The 17,091-nt window shown below is 58.7% G+C and overlaps 2 protein-coding genes and 1 long non-coding RNA gene across 6 annotated transcripts; 1 reads left to right on the top strand and 2 right to left on the bottom strand.

Moving 5' to 3' along the window:
* Positions 1-62: 62 nt before the first annotated feature.
* On the bottom strand, positions 63-5,943 carry LOC120761268 (multidrug and toxin extrusion protein 1-like). Of its 2 annotated transcripts, none has more exons than XM_040082348.1 (18): positions 5,837-5,943; positions 5,367-5,526; positions 5,178-5,279; positions 4,937-5,005; positions 4,534-4,682; positions 4,395-4,437; positions 4,247-4,291; positions 3,819-3,916; positions 3,570-3,667; positions 2,951-3,064; positions 2,797-2,864; positions 2,452-2,560; positions 2,241-2,316; positions 2,093-2,162; positions 1,666-1,798; positions 1,275-1,369; positions 785-929; positions 63-422 (listed from the first exon to the last, which is right to left on the bottom strand). In XM_040082348.1, exons 2-18 carry the CDS (start codon positions 5,523-5,525, stop codon positions 208-210), a joined length of 1,788 nt encoding a protein of 595 aa, XP_039938282.1. In that variant the 5' UTR covers position 5,526; positions 5,837-5,943; the 3' UTR covers positions 63-207. The 2 variants fall into 2 exon arrangements, with proteins under 2 accessions (XP_039938282.1, XP_058279035.1); XM_058423052.1 differs by having other exon boundaries at positions 5,367-5,531; positions 5,837-5,907.
* On the top strand, positions 3,899-13,726 carry LOC120761269 (uncharacterized). 2 transcript variants are annotated; one of them, XR_005703592.1, is made up of 6 exons: positions 3,899-4,069; positions 4,911-5,034; positions 5,141-5,315; positions 6,307-6,415; positions 10,026-10,170; positions 13,596-13,726. It is a non-coding gene; the product is annotated as an uncharacterized LOC120761269 (long non-coding RNA). The 2 variants fall into 2 exon arrangements; XR_005703590.1 differs by having other exon boundaries at positions 3,899-5,034.
* Positions 6,723-15,723, bottom strand: SLC47A1 (solute carrier family 47 member 1). Of its 2 annotated transcripts, XR_009208440.1 has the most exons (18): positions 15,618-15,723; positions 13,617-13,718; positions 13,148-13,216; positions 12,661-12,809; positions 12,474-12,516; positions 11,813-11,857; positions 11,342-11,439; positions 11,054-11,151; positions 10,630-10,743; positions 10,401-10,468; positions 10,038-10,146; positions 9,571-9,646; positions 9,191-9,260; positions 8,530-8,662; positions 8,152-8,246; positions 7,844-7,922; positions 7,249-7,542; positions 6,723-7,161 (listed from the first exon to the last, which is right to left on the bottom strand). XR_009208440.1 is itself a non-coding variant. In XM_040082345.2 (17 exons), the coding sequence occupies exons 1-17, from the start codon at positions 15,711-15,713 to the stop codon at positions 7,304-7,306; spliced, it is 1,683 nt and encodes a 560-aa protein (XP_039938279.1). In that variant the 5' UTR covers positions 15,714-15,723; the 3' UTR covers positions 6,723-7,303. The 2 variants fall into 2 exon arrangements, 1 of the variants encoding a protein (XP_039938279.1); XM_040082345.2 differs by having other exon boundaries at positions 6,723-7,542.
* Positions 15,724-17,091: the final 1,368 nt, after the last annotated feature.

Here is a 17,091-nt window from a genome sequence, read left to right as displayed (position 1 = left end):
CAGAGCAGCATTTTGGGGTGCCAGAGCATCCTGAGGGGGGCCCGTTCCCGAGCGATATCTGCACAAACGCTGCCCAACACTGCCAGAGCCCCTCCGGCTCCTGCGGGACACGCGTGCGCTCCATTTCCTCGCGGGCTGCTCCGCACTTTGTAACGCTCAGGAAAGGTTTCCACCCCAAAAACAAGTCCCCAGAGTCCTCGGTGCGAGTCAGTCCGCGCTGGTGATCAGCTTCACGGCGATGCCGAGCGCCAGCGCGGCCACGGCCGCGGCCACGGCCAGCCCACGGCGGAAGATCAGCTGCTTGGTGACCGCGGGGGTGGCGGCGGCCGAGGGGACCTCCCGCAGCTCCAGCCGGGACGCGGGACCCTCGGTCTTGGTGATGATGCCCGTCAGCACAACGTCCTCCTGCATTTCTATTCCCGCTGCAAAGGAGAACGGGGTTGGAGGGGTTTTGACACGGGGATCGAGGGGTTTCTGGGGAGGGTTTTGTGCCAGGGATAATGCACGCCTGGAGCAGCCCAGAGCGGGGGGATCTCAAGCGGGTCCTGCCCCCAGAGGTGGGGCCAGGTGTCCGCAAGGTGAGGACAGCCCGCGGGTTGTCCCTCTGCCAGCCCCTGTCACCCTCCCGAGCCCACGCTTGTAATTCCTGCTGTCCCGGTAACGGGGGTGGCACCAGCACGACACTGCCCCGTTTTGTGCGCTTGTTCCTGGCTTACGGGAACCCTCAGGGACCCTTCCTGACCCCAAAGCCTCCCCCGCCTGCCGTGCCCGGCTCCTGCCGTACCGACAGACCCCAACACCGCCCTGGCAGGGAGGTAAGTGTGGGGCTGGGGGGCTGATGCCACATCCAGATCCTTGCAGGATTGTTCGGGACCCAGGCTGGGCAGCTCCGGAGGCGGCAGCTGGGTCACTCCTGCGCGGCACTGAGCCTGCGGAGGGAATGTGCCGGGTTCAGCTGGGAATTCCCACGCAGCAGAGCTGAGCTGCCTCTCTTGGGGTCTCCCCAGAGGCACGAGGTGATGCTCAGGGCTGAGGTAGCCCGGGTCACCCCCTCTGCTCTGAGCCTCGTGTCCCCAAACAAGGTGCAGGGGGAAACCTCGAGGCCACGGAGTGCTTGTGCAGGAGGAAGATGAACACAGGGATGTCATGGGAGCACTGGGTTTTGCTCCGGGGCACTGGAGGTCAGCACTGGACACGAGATTGAGCCTGTCTCGTCCCAGCAGGGCACCGAGGCCCTTCCCAGTGCAGGGATGTGCTGGCAGTGCCTGGATTACCTCCTTGGCTGCCTTCTCCCAGTCCAGGCGGTAGATGTAGGTGGTGAAGCAGGTGCAGAGGATGAAGACGCAGGCGAGCATCGCGACCCACAGGCCTGCAGAGGGCATGGGGCATCAGCCAGAGCCAACCCAGCATGCCAGGACAGCAGGTCCAGAAAGGAGACGTCACCCAGGTCAGTCAGGGGACACGGGATGGTTGTGGGTGCCTGCTTTGGGGTTACTTTTTCCCGGTAAAAGTTCCTAGCAGCTGCAGGAGCCATCCCAGTCCACCCCAGTGTGCCCAGGCAGGTCAGAGGGGGGACAGAGCCAGGCAGGAGGGTTGTGGGGAGCCCCCAGTGGAGCTGCACCTGCCCGTGGGGGGTTTGCGGGTGCAGTGCCTAGGGGTCAGTACCTATGACGCCGATCTTGGCCACGAAGAGCAGCACAGCTGCCAGGGGCATGCCCACACCGTAGTAACTCACGGCGTTGAGGATGGCACCAAATTTCTGCTTCCCGATGCCTCTGAGCACCCCACTGCAGGCGCCCTGCCAGGAGAGGGAGAGGGGCTGGGGCAGGGAGCATCGCCTTGGCCAAATCCAGGGGATGACCCAGCTCCCTGCCTCCTCCCGTTATTTCTGTGTCCCTGCCCAGTCCTATGGGTCTCTGTCTTTTTATGTGCTCGATGTTTTCTAAGGGAAGATCGCAGGAGCTCTGCAGGGTCCTGGTGTGGGCACTGGTGCTCAGCTGCAGCCTGAGGGACCCTCCACCGCCTGATCCATGACGCTGCTGCTGAGCACCAAGGTTCCCCATGGAAAACGCCAGCATTCCCTGGGACTTACAGTCATGGCTTCAAACAGGTGGAAGACAACGTAGATAGGCATGACCCACGCCACCAAGTCAATGATTTCCCTGGGGATGGAGGAAAGGCAAGGATCACTTTTGGGACCTGACCTGCAGACACCGAGGCCGGGAGCTGGGGGCACTCACTTGTCCTTGGTGAAGATGTATCCCAGCACGTTCCTTGTGGTGGCTAAAATGGACCCCACAATTACGGAGAACACCCCTGAAAGCAGCGCACAGAGCTGAGCCCAGCCTGGCTGGAGAGCAGGGGGACAAGAGGCAGGCAGAGGACTGCAAACACTCCCTGCTCCATGGGAAGGAGGCCAGGAAGAGGCTTTCCAGGCTGTTGTGGACTGACCTGTGCAGATCAGGCTGGTGCTGGAGGATCTCTTGGCCGCCTCGGCGTTGCCGGCGCCCAGCGCGTTGCCCACCTGCACACTGGCAGCTGTGCCCAGCCCCAGGGGGATCTGCAACCACAGGACTCACATCAGTCTGACAGTGGGGTTGTCACAGTGGCAGGGGGATAACCACCCAGCAGAGAGCAGGATGGAGCTCACGACTGGATTTAAAGCCTCTCCAAAAGGAGGGATAGGCAGGAGCAGGGAGAAGTGCAGAGGAGGAAGATGGGGTTTTGCTGGAGCTGATTTTTGCTGTGTGCCTGTCTCGGTTGAGCCCTGGTCTGCAGCGATAACCCAGCCCTTACCATGAAAGCCACAACAGACACCTCGTAGATGATGGACTGGACGGAGAGCTCGACGACGCTCAGCAGGCCTGTGGGACAGGAGGGCTCAGCGCTGGCCGTGGGCGCTGCTCTGGGCCGAGCCTGGCCGTGTCCTGGCACCCCCCTCTCCACTCACCTATCAAGAAGCTCCCGATCTCGTAGGTCCACCACTCGATGCACATCATGAGCATGCTGGGGATAGCCAGGGAGGTGAAGCTGTCCCACTCCAACAGGCACTCGCTGGACCAGCCTGTTGAGAGGAGAAACACCTGATGGATGACCAGGCTGGCCCTGTGTTACATCCTGCACAGCACCCGGGGCAGCTGGAGGTGCCATTCCTGTTCTCAGAGCCAGCAGCTCCACAGGATCTCCAGCAGCACAGGGTCCACCTACAAATTCTCTCCTGCTGGGCCACAGAGCAGCACAACCCTCAGCCCATCCCTCCCGGAGCGGTGTCCAAGGACAACCTCCTGCTTACGTCTGTGCTCATCCAGCTTTGGGGCTGAACCTTCCAAAGCCTCAGCAGGAAGTTTCATTTCTGCAGAATTAATGTTTAGTGCTGATCACACAGCTCTGCCAGTGCCGGTGCGTGACGAGCTGCCCCTGAAGCAGCACCTCGGGGCACCTCGGGCTGGGGTTAATATTTCACCCTCAGGATGAGCAGAATTCCTCTCTTATCAAGAACACCTGACAGAAATTTTATGGACACCTCTGGGTAAAGCAGGATGCAGAGGGAGCAGGGGAGGTGCCCTTACCTCCCCAGGTGTTCACGTGGAGTTTCCTGCCTATGATGTACAGGAACAAGAAAATGGTTTGTGAATACTGAGCGGTGGTGTTGGCCCAGGCAGAGCCCCTGCAGAGGAAGCGAGAAAGGTCATTGGCATCCTGCTTATGCCTCCTTTGGGGTGGAAAAAGACATGCTGCTGTTCCCCTGTGAGCTCAGCGTTCCCTTGCCATCGCCAGGTGCCCTGTTTTCCTCCCCAGGGGACACAGGTGCCACTCACGTGATGCCCAGGTGGAACACGTTGAGGAGGACGTAATTTGCAATCACGTTGACGATGTTGCCGATGACCCCGCTCAGCACCAGTGGCCACATGATCATCTGCAAAGAGGAGGAGATTGGGGGGAGTCTCCACAAAGATTTTGGGAGGGAGGTGTGAAGGTACCCCCAGCCCTACTCTCAGTGCCTTTCCCAGAAAAAAAAACCCCCAAGCTTCCAGTGGTGTCGCCTGCTTGGAAAATGAGTGTGGTGGAGGTAAATCCCTGAAGCGGGGAGGTACGAAGGGAGGTGGATGGCTGTGGAACGGGGTGATCTGCAGGGTCAGAGCTGTTTTGGGGCACCTCATCACTGGGAACAGCGAGCATGGAAACCCTGGATGCACTGTAGAAGGGAGCCCTGAGCCAGGGTGGCTGTGAGGACTTTGGGACCCACCTGGTTCTGCAGGTATCTTGTCTCCAGGTTATACAGGAAAACCGCCTGCAAAGGAAGTTTTGGACAGGATGAGCCAGTGCTGAGCTGCAGGATGGGGACAGCCTGTCCCCGTGTGCAGGTGGCATCCAGGGTGCCCACGGGCACTCACCGGGAGAGCAGGGAGAAATGCATTCACGTAGTTCTGGGTCATCCTGGGGGCACACAGAGGGGCGTCAGGGAGGGGCATGGCCATGGCCACCCTCCTCTCAGCCCCTCCACACTGCGGAGGGATGAGGGGACCACCCAACCTGGAGACCTCGGGGTCCTGCCTCATGGCCAGCATCAGCTCCTCGACGTTGATGAGCATGGCGCAGCATGGGAAGCAGCAGAGGAGGATGATGATGGTGGCACGCTGCAGGATCACCCCCACGCGCAGCAGGTTCTTGCTGCCATAGGTCTGCAGGGTGAGAGGGCAGCAGTGAAATCAGCTGGTGCTGGGGGGAAGGGGGCCCTGAAGAGCAGCCCTGACCACCCTGGAAACCTCCTGGGAAGGATTCGGAGCACGGATCTCCCCGTTATGGGAATGTTACCTGGGGATAAGCTTCCCCAGCTCGCAGGAGCAGCCAGGGATCCACGTGGTGCCTGGGCACCCTCAGCTGATGCTGGAAACCCCCCGTGTCCCCAGGACAGGAGCCAGCATGTCCTACCCACCTGTGATATCAAGGTGTCACACGCTGAAGTCAAACCGTAACCTACAGAGATGGCAGTGACATTTATGACCTGGGAGTTAAAAAAAACGAGGAGTGAAGGTAGACATTTAAGATTTTCGGGTGGGGAAGAGGGGCTGAAAGGAAAAGGGGGAGTCTGAAATCTCCTCTGTCCTTTTCCCCCGCCGCGTTCTCATCCCCGTGTCAGCAGGGAGGGAGTGGTGCCCGGCCGGGGGAACGCTTACAGCGATGGCCAGCGTGACAGAGGCCAGCTCAACCTTGCCCAGGTGGCCACAGAATATGGAGCTGACAAGGTGGATCAGGAAGATCAGCAGCTGGATCAGGATCTGAGCACGGAGAGGAGCTGAAGGTTAGGGATGGAGGTGAGCAGGGGTGGCTGTGCTGGGGCTCGTTCTCTCCTCCCGGCTCCTTACCAGCGGCGCCGCCAGCACCAGCAGCTGCCTCACGTCCTCCCAGAAGTTCTCCGGAATCCAGCGGCGTTTCTTCTGGCAGGTCTCGGGTGTGAGACCGCCCTGGCCAGCCGCCCTTCCCTCCCCGATGCCATTCTCCTCGGGGAAGCTCTCCGGCTTCATGCTGCCCTGCCGGGGGAGTGGAACGAGCCCCTTCCTCCGCGCTCTGTTAAACCCCGCTGGGGCGAGCAATGTGTAACCACGCCGGGCTGAACTTCAGCCGGGGCCGGGCGATCCGGCCGCACGTTCCCCTCTCCTGGGCCGGCCGTGGGCAGCGTGGGCAGCGGGGCAGGGCAGGGCACGGAGCGCCGGAGCCCAGCGAGGGTCCTGGCAGCGCAAAGGAGCCCGGACGCGCCGTGCGAGGCGCTCGCCGCCTGTCCTGTGCCAGCGTTAGGGGCTGAGCCATCCGAAATCCACCCCGTGAGCCATCCTACCTCTCCTGCCTCGCCACAGCTCCGCCGGCCAGAGGGCTGGAGGGTCGTGCTGCTCTCCCGGCGGCGGTGCAGGGCTGTGGGCTGTGTGTGTGTGCGGCCGTGGGCAGCTGCTGCCGGCAGTGGCGGGGCAGCGGCTCGCTCGCTCCCATCACAGTGGCCAAGACAAGCCGGCCCCCTTTGGCTCCAGCTGTCCCTGGCACAGCCCCGCCGGGTCGGGTTTCACTGGCACGGCTCCCCCGGGCCGAATGCGGTGTCCTTGGCCCGGAGGGGAGGGGAGATGCTGCTCAGTGCAGACCCCACCTGCACGGAGCGGGCTGGGATAGCTCATGGGACAGAGTGAGACACTTTCCTGCTCTCCCCTCGCTCCCGTCCCAAACCTACCGGGGTTCTGAGCAGGGCAGAGTCCTCCCACTGCTCTTGGGGACCTTGGCAGCTTCAAGCTTGTTCATGTCACATTTTTTCATTCACAGGCCACCGGCACCAGAAGAGCTGTGGGGTGACAGGGAGGTGCCACACATCTGTACGAGGCTGTGACCTCCCAGGGCCCAGACTCGGCCCGTCGCAGTCACCCAGCTGCAGGTAAGGGCCCGGGACAGGCCCAGAGGGACTCAGTGCCGGGCTCTTTGCATTATGACATAGGGCAGTTCTTTGATGGCTCCGTAGGGTTGAGGAACACAACCTCCCTCTTCCACGGTGCTCAACAACCGTGACAACAACAAATCTTGCTTTTGTACCCAAGGGGAAGAGTGACAACACCGTCTGCAGCCAGCCCCAAACCTCAGGGCCAGGGCCAGACCCACAATCTTTCCTCTTAACAGCACAGCCCTGCCAGCGACCAGGGTCACGCTCGCACCACATTAAACAGCCCAACATTTACTCAGAAAACTTTATTGTATCAAAATCACACCTTACAAAAGTGCAAAGAAGAGTTGCTTTAGGCCCTGTGCCCGCCCTGCAGAGGGAGAGCAGGGTCAGGACCAGCAGCCAGCGCCCAACAGCAGAGTCAGACATCTTCCAGCAAAATCCATTTTGTTCTGCGCTGCCACAGCGGCTGCAAGTGTGATTTGCCACCCCCAAAGGCTGGTACAGGCTGGAGTGCGAGGAAACGAGCTGTGGGCAGCAGGAGCCTCTGCCATGAGCAGATGACACGGTCCAATGTCCCCAGAGAGCAGGACAGCAGCACCAGGACCCTGTCTCCTTCCCGGGTCAGCCCCAGGATACACTGCCGCCTCTCAGGAGCGACATCCCAGCGCAGTGCAGGAGAGGAACCAGCTCTCAAGCCTTTTTTTTTCCCAGGTGCCACCTCCTCACCTCCTTTAAGAACTCTGCGTGTGGGATAAAACATCGTGAGCTAACCAGAAACCGTGCAAAGGGACTTGTGGTAAGGCACTGAGGGGGAATTCCTTCCCCACCCCATCCTCTGGGACATTGCCACGTGCCCTCCTGCTCCGTGCACAGTCCCTGGTTTTAGCCATTGCCAGTCAGGAGCCGGACCAGGATTCCCACCAGCAGGACAGCGATGGCAGCAGCAGCAGCCAGCACACGGCGGAGGATCAGGGCCCTCCACGTCACAGGGGGAAGAACAGGGACAACAGCAGGCTGCTCCTGTGTGGTGGTGAGCTCGTGGTCAGGCTGCCTCTCGCCCATGACGATGCTCTCAGGCAGGACCGCGGTGTCCCCGGTGTCCGTGTCGAGGGAGGTGTAAGCTGTGGGACAGAGAGCGCTGCAGGGAGGCTGAGCTGCCCAGCCAGGGGCTCCCAGGCACAAGCACCTGTGATCGTCCTCAGGGCGCTTTCCCAAGGCTTGGGGACACTGGGACACACAGCTGGAAGCTGTATGTTGTACCCCATTACTCAGTGCAGGAGAAGTGGCACCGGCCCAGGGCCGGCACCAGGCTCTTTCCAGCCATTTGAGCTTCCAGGACATGGTTCCCATAATTGGGAAGGAAAGGAAAGGGCTGGGTGGAGAGTCTGGGCTCCCTGCCTGGTGTCAGGCCTGGCTACATACCCACAGATGTTTTGTTAGCAGCTGTGCCACTGGAGTTCACATCTTCCACTTGTTCTTTCATTCCAGCTCGGACTTGAGCCTAAAAACACAGGGAAGAGTTGCTCTTCTCAGGGCAAGAGTGTCCTGCCCAGCCCAAAAAACCCTCCACTCTCCCAAGACAAGCATTCTCAGTACCAAATTGCTCCTCTGCTACAGAAGGACAGACCCCAGTTCACTTCTTTCACCTCCTAGAGGGCCAGGGTGTTGTACTGAAACAGGAGTTAACTCAGCACCTTTCAAGAATTACCAGAGAAAAGCACAATTCTCACCTCCTCTGCAGCTTTCCTCCAATCCATGCGGATGACAAAAGCCAAGAAGGAAAGGGCTTGCACGGAGATGCAAATGATCATCCCAACCCACAGACCTGCAGCAGTGGGAAGTTACATCAGGGAGGGCTTGAGGAAAGCTGCCTTTGCCAGTCACTGCCAGAATGCCCAAGGATTTCAGCCCAAGAGCTTTCAAGGAAACAGGCCCTGGGGAAGCTGGGAGTAAGCCGGGATTTACTGGGACATACTCCGTGCCCTCCCCAAACACGGCAGTGCGCAATCCAGCCCCACTCTGATCCAAGGGAAGATCCGGGCACGAGTTGCAGGGCTGAGCCTTTGCTCAACACAGCTAACAGCACGCCAGCCGGAGGGCACAGGTACCTAACACGCCCATCTTGGCTGCAAACATCAGGGAGATGCCGATGGGGAAGCCGATGGCGTAATATCCGACGGCGTTGGCGATGGCGCCCAGCTTCTGCCTGCCCGTGCCCCGCAGCACCCCGCCGCACGTCGCCTGGGGGGACAGGACAGAGGGGTCACTGCCAGGCGGCTCTCGGGCACGGCACAGCCCTGGGGACAGGGAGACCCTCAGCACCGGCCCACCGAGCCGAGAGGGAGCAAAGCCACATTCTGGAGCACGCGCTGTGGGGCTGCAGCTGCCAACAGACACCCAGCAGATCCCAAAGAGCTCCCCCACGGTGCCCAGGTGCCTCTTCCAGGACATGACAGGAGGAAACAGGCCAAAATTACTGTCTGTTGAGCATCCCAGTGTGCTGGGAGGACCTGGTATCTCTGAAGACCCAGCTGCTCACTTGTGGTGCTTTGATAAACCAGTAAAAAGCTGGAGCCTTGGCCAGGGGAAAAGGGGAGGAAAAACTGGGGCATCTGCAGCAATGCCAAGGGGCAGCCACAAGCCACACCGAGGTGTTACAGGTAACACAAGCAGCTGCTTTGACAGTTTCTCAGCTTGCTTCTCTGGATCATTTCAACCTCAGGCAGCTTTGCACCCCAAGCTGCAGAGAGGAGTCACTCCAATACTCACTGCTGTCGCATCCAGCAAGTGGAACGGGCCAAAGATGAGCATCACTTTGGACACCAAGCTGACAATCTCCCTGTTGGGAAGATGGATGGACTGAGCAGGGGAAGCAGCACCCTGTGGTCCTCAGTTCAACCACAAAAGCTGATCCCAGCTCCCTGATCCCAGCTCCCTGATCCCAGCTCCCTGATCCCAGCCTGCTACCGTGGCAGTGTCCCGGTGTTAGAAGCAGCAGCGCTGCCCAGGGACGCTGGGAAATGGGGAGGAACCCTTGAGGAACGTTTGCCAGATGGGAGTTTATGAACTCTTATCTGTCAGCAGCTTCTGGGGTATAAATAACACCTTCCAAGAAGGAAATACTACTTAAAAGAAAGCTGTTAACCCACGTGTCATTGGTGAAGATGTATCCCACCACGTCCCTTAGGCTCCCCAGTAATGCTGCAACCACCACAGCGAAAACTCCTGAAAGAAAAAGGAATAATCAAATTGCTTCAAGGGCAGCTCATCCTGCTCCTGACCCAGACCCAGGCCTCAGGGGCTCCATGTGGTGGGGACTGGACTTCGCTGCCTTCAAATGATACCGCAGCAGAGGACAAGTCTGTTTTCCTCTCACTCTCCCCACATACTCTCTCTGCCCTCTGGAGTGTGAGGACAGAGCACTAAGCTGCATTTTGAATTATCAAAGCCTTTGCACCAGGCTCGTAACAGAAAAGATGAGTCAGGACCTTGCCTTGCCCAAAGGGTCCAAACAAGTGGGAGTGGGTTCCTATGGGAGGTCCCTGGCCTTGGGGGAGGGAAATGGAACCATTTGCTGATAACTGCCCTTTATTCTGCTCTGCAGGACTGCACCGACCTGTGCACAGCAGTGCAGTGATGCAGGAGGTCTTGGCTTGCTCCACATCCCCTGCTCCCAAGGCATTCCCCACTCTGACACTGGCAGCCACGCTGATGCCCAGGGGCACCTGAGAAGCAGGAGACAAGAGGAGGTGAGTGACAGCAGAGCCTGCAGAGATTTTCTTCTTCCCCAGTGGGGAATTTGGGACTTGCTGCAGTGAAGGGATTTTCCATCTGCGGCACACCCTGGATGTGCAGGCTTGAGAAGCAGGCACCACCTGCCTGGTACCAACCCCTGCTCCCCACCTCAGCACTGCTCCACGGGGCCGCTGTTTTGGGGTTCCTCCCAGGCTCTTTGGGGCTTCACACCCCCAGCCCTTACCATGTACGCGACACAGGCGAGCTCGTAGATGACAGATTGTGCACCCAGCTCCACCACACTGATCAGCCCTGGAAAAGATTTACCACCGCCTCGGTTGGCTGAAAAGGAGGCATCTATCCCCATGGAATAGATGGGAATAGATGTCCTGCAGACCCTGTAGGTGAGGAGGCTGCTCCTGGCTCAAGCAGCAGCCACCAGGACCCAGAGGGAAAAGAGGATTTGGACTCACCAGCCAAGAAGCTCCCAACCTCAAAGGTCCACCACTCAATACACATCATGACCATGCCAGGCACTGCCAGCCAGATGAAGGAGCCCCAGTCCACGAGGCACTCCCTGCTCCAGCCTGACAGGAGGAGGTGAAGCAGAATGAACGTGTGCTGTCCATCTGCTCCCCTAAAGAGGAGCCACATCCACTCTCTGGGGACAACCCCCCCTGCAGCTCACAGGACATCAGCCCAGGATTGCTGCTGTGCCACGCTGCAGACAGAATATTCGACAAGAAAGTGCTTGGAGCTACAGTAAAGGCCTTGAGGACATGGCTGCAGCATCTTCCCGCTGTGAGGGGATGGCAGTCCCTTTGTCACGTGCTGGTGACAATGCCAAACTCCCAGGGCCAGACACTGCTATTCTGAAGGATTAAGGTGGAACAGTACCTCCCCAGGTCTTCACATGGATCTTCTTCCACCACATGTAAAGGACGAGGAGGATGACCTGGGTGTACTGAGAAACCATGTTAGCCCAGGCAGAGCCCCTGGGGAGAGAGACAAGCAGGTAACACGTGACATCCTTGCCCACCTCCTCAGGCACAGCAGGACAGACCCGAGAGCACCCACAGCAACCCTGCTGCAGATATGGGACAGACCCTTCCAGCCTCAGCTTTGCAGACTGGGGGCTGGAGGGAGGGCGTGGGAGAGACTGCCACCAGCCCTGCTCACACTTACACCATGCCCAGCTTCAGAGCATAGAGGAGGAAGGCGTTCATGGCCGCATTGAGGATGTTGGCTGCAATCCCCGTCACCACCTGAGGCATAATGATCTCCTGGAAGCCAAGGAGGAACTTTGGAATTTGCTTGCCCAAAACGCAGCCCAAGCCCCATCCAGTGAACACAAGAGAGACCTCCAGCAATGCCCAAGGAGAAAGCCAAGGCAGCAGCTCATGTTCCAGGCGAGGATGGCTTTCTGAGACATGCAGGAGGTGACAAGCAGAGCTCAGGAGCTGGTGCAGCCCAGAAAACAAAGAGTTGGGGAGTAGGAAATGGAGCCAGCTAACAGTGGTTCCCATGAGCTCAGCCAGGGCTGGCTCATCACACATTCCTCAGCCCAGCTCTCCCCAGAACAGGGTGAACTGAATTCCCTAAGTTTATCCATGTTCCTGGGAATACCTTTATTCCATGGCCAGAATTATACAATACCTGACTCAGTAAATATCTTGTCAGCAGCTGGTACAGAAACGCCGCCTGCAAAAGCCAGGATTCAGTTCATCACCACACCGTGGTTCAACAGCCCAGTGACCACTGAATACTGCCAGATCAACCCCCTTCTTCCAAAACCCCTGGGCTCCAGCTGAAGCACTGCCAGCATCCAAAACCGAGAGTGACAGAAAGCACATCCCATTTCCATTGGGAAGACAGATCAGTCTCCAAGTGGGAAATCTCCAGTGCTTCCTCACCAGCGTGAGAAAGCCTGGAAAGCTTGGAAGAAAGGATAAACCTAGAGACCCTTATCTCACAGAGGTACTGCTCCCTGCCTCAGAGGAATCAGAGCCCAGCAGCTGTGAGTGTGGGAACAGCTCCAGCCTTTATCTCAGGGCTAAGAGTGAACCTGGAGGTCCAGGTGCAAATGTCCATCACAAGTTATGTGGCCACAGCAAAAGCCTTTGCACAGGAAGGTGAGAGAGCCCCTGCTTGCTGCTCCAGCAGCTGCTGGCCTGTGCACATCTGGTAAGGCACAAGGTCAAGGGGCACGTTGTAAAACCCTAAACCTGCCCTGTGAGCCACACAGCAAAGGCCCTCCCTCCTTTCCCTGGTGTTACTAAGGTACAGAGAGCTTCTAACAGCTTTAGCAGAGACTTACAGGAAGTGCTGGAATAAAGATCATCACGTAGAGCTGAGTTAACCTGGAAAGAGAGTTGTTTCCCCAGTTAATGATACAGCAAAGCAAGAGCCAAGCCAAACAGCGCTGCACTCAAGCTCCAGAGAGCCTTGATTTCAACACTCCATGGCAAATGCCTGGTCCAGAGGGGCTGGATCTCATCCCTGACCTGGAGACCTCGGGGTCCTGTCGGATGAGCAGGAGGATCCTCTCGGTGTTGATGAAGAGGGCCCAGCAAGGGAAGCAGAACAGCAGCAGGATGAGGATGCCCCGCTGCAGGATGGTGCCCACCTGCTTCAGGTTCTTGCTGCCATATGTCTGGGTCAGGAGAGAAGGACAAGGCGGGCATCACAGGGAGCCAAAGGGGCTGGGAAAACGCTCAGGGCAACAACAGGACAATTAAACACCTTTCCCACGGCCCGCAGCTGCAAATACCAGGCTGGTTGGGCGTAACTTGCAGATTGCAAATCCTTTGGCACCCAGGCATGACCCAGGGCTCCTTGGGGAGGGAGCAGGCTCCAGCCAGAGTGTTTGCAACCCTGTTCTGTCTGGCAGCTGCCACGGCCCTGCCCTTTGTGACCAGATCACACCGCACAGGAGGTGAGACACCAACAGCAAACACCTCCAGGCACGGGAAAGGGGGAGCTGCTACTGACCTGGGTCATCAGCGTGTCACATGCTGAGGCCAAGCCAGAACCGATGGAGATGCCTGTCACGTTGATAACCTGGAGGAGAGAAAGGGGAACCTGGCCCACAGCACTGCCTCCCTCCCAGCTGGGTGGGGAGACAGCTCTGCTACAAGTTTTTGGGAAGTTTGCCAGTCCTTCTCTATTTCTCAGAATAACAAAGTCTCGTTAACTAAATAGTGGGGGAAAGGGTCTTCTAGCAAGGGTTGAAGAGCTAAAGCACCACAACCAACAGTGCTGCTCCTGGCTACGTGCCCAGGTCTGGTGGGTTCAGGGAGCTGGCCAGAGGCTCTCAGGTGCTGGCCTTGCACTGGCACAGGCACTGACTGCTCAGCGCCCCTCTCCTGCCTGTGCTCAGGGCAAAAAAAAAGAACAGGGCCCTCATATATACACATAACTCATATGTTTTAAATCCAAGGGGAGCTGGAGCAATACGTACGGACACAGCCAGGGTGACAGCATCCAGCTCGGCTTTCCCCAGGTGGCCACAGAAGATGGAGCTGACCACGCTGATGAGGAACCCCAGCAGCTGGGCGAAGAACTAGGAGGAGAGGAGAAGGAGACGGTGAGGTGAGGTGAGGACCTGTTAGGGCTTGCGGGACACCACCCCTCCCCCAGGAGATGGACTATGAACAGCCAGGTTTCCTTGTGTTTCTGTCCATACCTCGAGGCCAGGGCTCTGCTGAGGTCCTGGGAACCCATCCCTGCTTGCCAACACTGCTGGGCAGGGGAGGCAGCTCCAGGACTCAGGGAGGCTCTCAGTAGCTCTGTCTTTCAAAGCCAACATCTACCTGCCCTGTGGTATTTTGGTGTTACACAGCCAATCTGCCAGATGACCCCATTTAAGAGAGGCTTAAGGGCTTCACTAGAAATCCTCTTTCCCAGGATGAAGGCTGCACAGAGAAGGGAAAATAAAACATCCCAGTGCTTTTCCACATTTGCGTGCATCTGTGGAAAACTATCCTCCAAAACCACAACATCCTCTCCTCCTGGAGAGACACCAAGGCCAGTCTGCGTGTTCCTCGCCAGCAGTGTGTAACAATGCTGCAGCCGAGATTTCTCCAGACCTCATTTTCCCTTGGCAAGAGGATGTCCCCCTTACAGGCATCCAGGGCACAGAGAAATGGCACAACTCAAAAGAGATGGCAGAGTTAGGGACATTTATACCCTCTGAGGGGTGGGCACCACTGGAAACCATGCCCAGGAGCTGTTGACACTCCTTCCCACACAGCAGTTGGCAAGATGAGAGCCCAGAGCTGCTGGAAAACCAGCTCTGAGGGTCGAGGAAGAGCAGAACAATCCCTTCTCCTCTGCAGACCTCCCAGTGCTGCCTGCAGACAGAGTCCTGCTGCCAAGCCCAGACATGTTCGACCTGGTGCTGTGAGTAATCCCCACAGGAGGGGTCTGAACCTCAAGCATCATCCCAGCAGAGCGTTTATCGTGAAATGATCATGAAACAGCAGCTGTAGGTTTGGGTTTGAGGTGTCTGTGCACACGGAGGAGCAGGCTGTGCTGCAGGCAGGACGGTTGAGGGGACTGAGAGGGCTTGATGTGTTCAGCTACAGACACTGAAATTAGTCTGGACTTCCTCTGCTGACTGAACACAGCAGGTCAGGGATTTGATTTCAGGGAGGATGCCTCTGAGAAGTTTAACACTTGGTGCTTATTTACCAGATATAGCAGAAGACTAAAAGCACAAAATTTCACACGTGAGGGATTAAGACTAAGGCAGTGGTGCATGGTTCCCCTTTGTGGAAGCCTCTGCAAAATGTGCTCAGCACTGTCTGTGCCAACTATCAAAGGTCCATTTCCCTCCTGAGGGTCCAGACAAATGGCAAACAGCAGTTCCAGTCCAGGGAGGATTTCAGGACAGCGAGTTATAGGGCACCCAGAGCCCGCTGGAAGGGCCAGCTATGGACCTGGCACTAAGCAGAGTGTCTCACTTGTCACCCAAGGGGTGAGTGGCAGCGGCAGTGCCAGGATTCAGGCCTGGTTTCACAGAGCAGTTTAACACAGTCCCCCTCCCCGAGCCCACCACTGCTCCTCCACAGCCGTGCTGCAGGGAAGCAGGGACCACGCTGGGCAGCAGCAAGAGCGCCTGGGGCAAGGAATAAGGATCCGGGCGCCAACCCAGCAGGCATGGAGAGTGGCGGAGGGACCGCGCTGTGGCCCCGGAGCGGGTGGGAGGCACATCCCCGACAGCAGAGCCGTGCCCGGAGGCTGGAGGCAGCCGAAACCCTGCAGCACGGAACCAGCAGGGCCGGAGGTCTCTCTCCTCGGCATCCCGGAGCGCCCGGGAAGCGCTGCCCGGCTGCGCACAGCCGAGCTCCGCCGCGATCCCCGTCCCGGCGGCTCGCTTCCACACCTCCGGCGGGAGGACACCGTGTCCCCTGGGCGTCCCCCGTGTCCCCTCCCGGTCTCACCCCGCCCAGGGTCTCACCACGGGCCCCGCCAGCCGGGCCAGCTCGAAGCATTCCTGCCGTGCCCCCGCGGGCAGGAGGCGCCGGGCGCCCCGCAGGCACCGCGCTGCCGCCATCGCCGCCGGTACCGCCCGCGCCACCGCCGCCCGCCTTATGGGCACGGCCCGGTCGCCTCCGCCCCCGGGGCCGCGGGGCTGTGGGCGGAGCGGCACGGCTCGGCTCGGCTCGGCACGGGCAGCTCCGTGCTCCGGGACAGGGCCGGGATCCTCCGCCGGGACCCCACGGCCGCGCTCCGGCCGCGTGTCGGCGGCTGGGCACTCCCCGCACACACGTGTTGGCCGGGGCCCGTCGCGGGGTTTTTGGGGGTTGGGGAATCCCCTGTTGGTGTTGGTGGTTTGCGGAATCTGCTGTGCAAAGAGCAGGGGGTGCCCCTGTTTGTTCGCCGACATCTGGAGCTCTGTTGTTCATCGGCTCTGGGATGGGGATCCCCTGAGGAGACGCGTGTGGATCAGCGGGTCACCAGAGGTCCAGAGACCCCCAGGTGGTGGTTATGGACTCGGAACTCCTTGTGGGACGATGGTTTAGGACCCTCTAGGTGCTGTCTGTGGGGTGGGTTCCCTAACACGGGGACTGTCAAAGGCAGAGGAATGTCCCCTCTGCCATCAGCATCGTGGAAAGAGCGCAGCGCAGCGCAGGCGGCTCTGGGCAGCCTCCCGTTCTCCATGCACTCACCAATGCCTCCTGAGCAGGGATTGTTCCTGATCCAGGGAGTGCCCCCCAGCAGGCCGGTGCCCAGTGGTGCAGCCGGCAGGGTGAGGAGGTTGGAATGGCTGCGTTTGCCCAGCGCCTGGCAAAGGGGAGATTTGTTTTGGGTCAGAGGCTGGGTTGTTGCAGGAGTGAAATTTTACCTAAGTGCAGGTACTCGTAACCAAATAGCTGTAACCAAGCCTATTGCTAATGCACGGAAAATTACAGTGGAAAGTGGGTCTCGGTTTTCCAGCTGTTTAAATGCTGCCCTGGTGCCTTATAGATGTGGTGTCACCGGCCTGAAATGTAATGTCTCGTTAATGTTTCACTTATCCCCTTGTCCCTTCAAATACGATGTGACATCATGAAAAATCGTAGAGTGGTGGTGGTGAGTCACGGTCGTTCTGATTTCATGTCCCCTGATGAAATCGGTATTTCCGGACAAAAAAAGTTCTCCTCTCAGTGACCTTTCCCTCCTCCCCTGGTGCCGGTGGGTGCAGGGTGGTGCTGCAGGGGCAGCTCTGAAGAACCAGAAACGGGTATGGGAAAAGGTGATAACTGGCTGGTGGTGTGGCTGTCACCAGCCTGGCTGCGAGATGGCCGGAGGGTTCCTGCCGTGCTGTTATCTCCCGTGGAGGCAGAGGGGAAATGATAAGGCTCAGATGGTGCTATTGATGGTCCTAAACGAGCAGTGCAAGTGTGAGTCCCTTTGAAGTTTACTGGTGACCCTGCTGAGATCAATACTCT

Source organism: Hirundo rustica, chromosome 19 (genome assembly GCF_015227805.2).
Source record: "Hirundo rustica isolate bHirRus1 chromosome 19, bHirRus1.pri.v3, whole genome shotgun sequence".
Taxonomy (NCBI): Eukaryota; Metazoa; Chordata; class Aves; order Passeriformes; family Hirundinidae; genus Hirundo; species Hirundo rustica.
Note: the sequence above shows the minus strand (reverse complement) of the source record. Positions and strands in the feature narration are given on the sequence as shown.

Bases quoted from the DNA above. Each gene is read 5' to 3' on its own strand.
- LOC120761268 (XM_040082348.1), bottom strand. From the start codon at position 5,525: ATGAAGCCGGAGAGCTTCCCCGAGGAGAATGGCATCGGGGAGGGAAGG. The intron at 3,917-4,246 runs GTGGGTCCCAAA...TCCTCTTTGCAG, and splicing joins CAAGATACCTGCAGAACCAG to ATGATCATGTGGCCACTGGT. The intron at 2,865-2,950 runs GTGAGTGGAGAG...CCTGTCCCACAG, and splicing joins GATCGGGAGCTTCTTGATAG to GCCTGCTGAGCGTCGTCGAG.
- SLC47A1 (XM_040082345.2), bottom strand. From the start codon at position 15,713: ATGGCGGCAGCGCGGTGCCTGCGGGGCGCCCGGCGCCTCCTGCCCGCG. The intron at 11,152-11,341 runs GTAAGTGTGAGC...CTCTCTCCCCAG, and splicing joins GCTCTGAAGCTGGGCATGGT to GGGCTCTGCCTGGGCTAACA. The intron at 10,744-11,053 runs GTACTGTTCCAC...TCCTCCTGTCAG, and splicing joins CCATGTGAAGACCTGGGGAG to GCTGGAGCAGGGAGTGCCTC.